Genomic DNA, 1,757 nt, shown 5'->3' with positions numbered 1-1,757 from the left:
ATGAAAAACCACACAGTACCCACAGAATTCATTCTTCTAGGTCTCTCAGATGACCCGGAGCTTCAGATTGTGATTTTTCTTTTTTTAATTATCATGTATATATTAAGTATCACTGGAAACGTGACCATTATCACTCTGACCTTGGTGGACGCCCATCTACAGACTCCTATGTATTTCTTCCTCAGAAACTTCTCTGTATTAGAAGTAACCTTCACAACTGTCTGTATCCCCCGATTTCTGGGTACAATTATCACGAGAGACAAAACCATTTCATACAACAATTGTACAGCTCAGTTATTTTTCTTCATCTTCCTGGGCATAACTGAATTTTACCTTCTAACTGCTATGTCCTATGACCGTTACGTGGCCATCTGCAAACCCCTGCATTATACAACTATCATGAGCAAGACAGTCTGCATAGTGCTCGTCTTCTGCGCTTGGCTGGCAGGATTCTTAAACATCTTCCCACCAGTTATTCTTTTTCTCCGGTTGGATTACTGTGGCTCCAATGTCATTGATCACTTTGCTTGTGACTATTTCCCCCTTCTACAATTATCCTGCTCGGACACATGGCTCCTGGAAGTGATTGGTTTTTACTCTGCAATAGTGATTCTGCTCTTCACTCTGGCATTAATTATTCTATCCTACGTGTTCATCATTAAGACAATTTTGAAACTTCCTTCTGCTAATCAGAGAAAAAAGGCATTTTCTACATGCTCCTCTCACATGATTGTCATTTCCATTTCTTATGGAAGCTGCATATTCATGTATGCGAATCCCTCTGCAAAGGAAAAGGCTTCACTGACCAAAGGAGTAGCTATTCTCAACACCTCTGTGGCCCCTATGATGAATCCATTTATATACACCCTGAGAAACCAGCAAGTGAAGCGAGCCTTTAAGGACACCATCCAAAAGGTTGTGTTTTTCTCTAGTAAATACCACTAGAAAACATGACTCAGGTTAAAAGAACAAAGCTCTTGTAAACCCTATTATGCATGATCTCTCTATACTCTCTTTTCTTCGGTATAATTTCATGTGGTTTTTTTGCTATCTTCATATTACAATTCCCCCCACATTATACTCAATAAATTTGATAAAGCTGAATATTTCTTCATAATTTTCTGAATATTAAAATATTTTGTTCACATGTATTTCAAGGATGTAAAAGATCCTGGTTAATGATTATGATTTTGAATCTAAGTGGTCTGCTTTGGAGGAAACAGGGCATTCAATGTGATGAAGAAAGGGTCAGGACAGATGTGTACTTTGGAATTTTTCATTCTTACCAAAATGATTTTTTTTTTAGAAAATTTGATTCTATTTGGCATTTCTGTGAAATCAAATAAACATGATTCCTACGGGGTAGAAATAAAATATAAATATGACCTTAAGTTCTTGAAAATATTAGAAAGCCATATGGATGAAAATTATTATACTCATAGTATTAATTATAATAATAACTAGAAGTAGCACGAGGAGAGTAGCTGAAGGTGTTCAGCAATGACTATATTGCAGACACATTCCAATAATTTTTTATGTTATGGCTCTTTTAATTCTGCCAACAACTTTATGAGGTATCAACAATTATCATTTCCTTTGGGTCAAGAGATTTTTCCTTTAGGTTTATTAATTATTCTAAAAATTAAAACAAAACCAAACAGAAAAGAGAATGTGTGAAATGTATCAAGGAAAATGCATGAAATGTTGATAAGCTGGTGAGAAGATTTAACATTTTGGAGAACTGAATTTTAGTCTAA

The 1,757-nt window shown here is 35.4% G+C and overlaps 1 protein-coding gene across 1 annotated transcript; it reads left to right on the top strand.

The window, feature by feature from the left end:
* LOC128561312 (olfactory receptor 6C3-like) lies at nt 1–945 on the top strand. The gene has a single exon (XM_053555360.1). It carries the CDS (start codon nt 1–3, stop codon nt 943–945), a length of 945 nt encoding a protein of 314 aa, XP_053411335.1.
* Nucleotides 946–1,757: the final 812 nt, after the last annotated feature.

The sequence above is a fragment of the Nycticebus coucang genome, chromosome 12, assembly GCF_027406575.1.
Source record: "Nycticebus coucang isolate mNycCou1 chromosome 12, mNycCou1.pri, whole genome shotgun sequence".
Taxonomy (NCBI): Eukaryota; Metazoa; Chordata; class Mammalia; order Primates; family Lorisidae; genus Nycticebus; species Nycticebus coucang.
The sequence above is the reverse complement of the archived record's forward strand: the minus strand, read 5'-3'. Positions and strand labels throughout refer to the sequence as shown.

What these genes read in the sequence shown, in the direction of transcription:
- LOC128561312 (XM_053555360.1), top strand. Translation starts at nt 1, where the DNA reads ATGAAAAACCACACAGTACCCACAGAATTCATTCTTCTAGGTCTCTCA.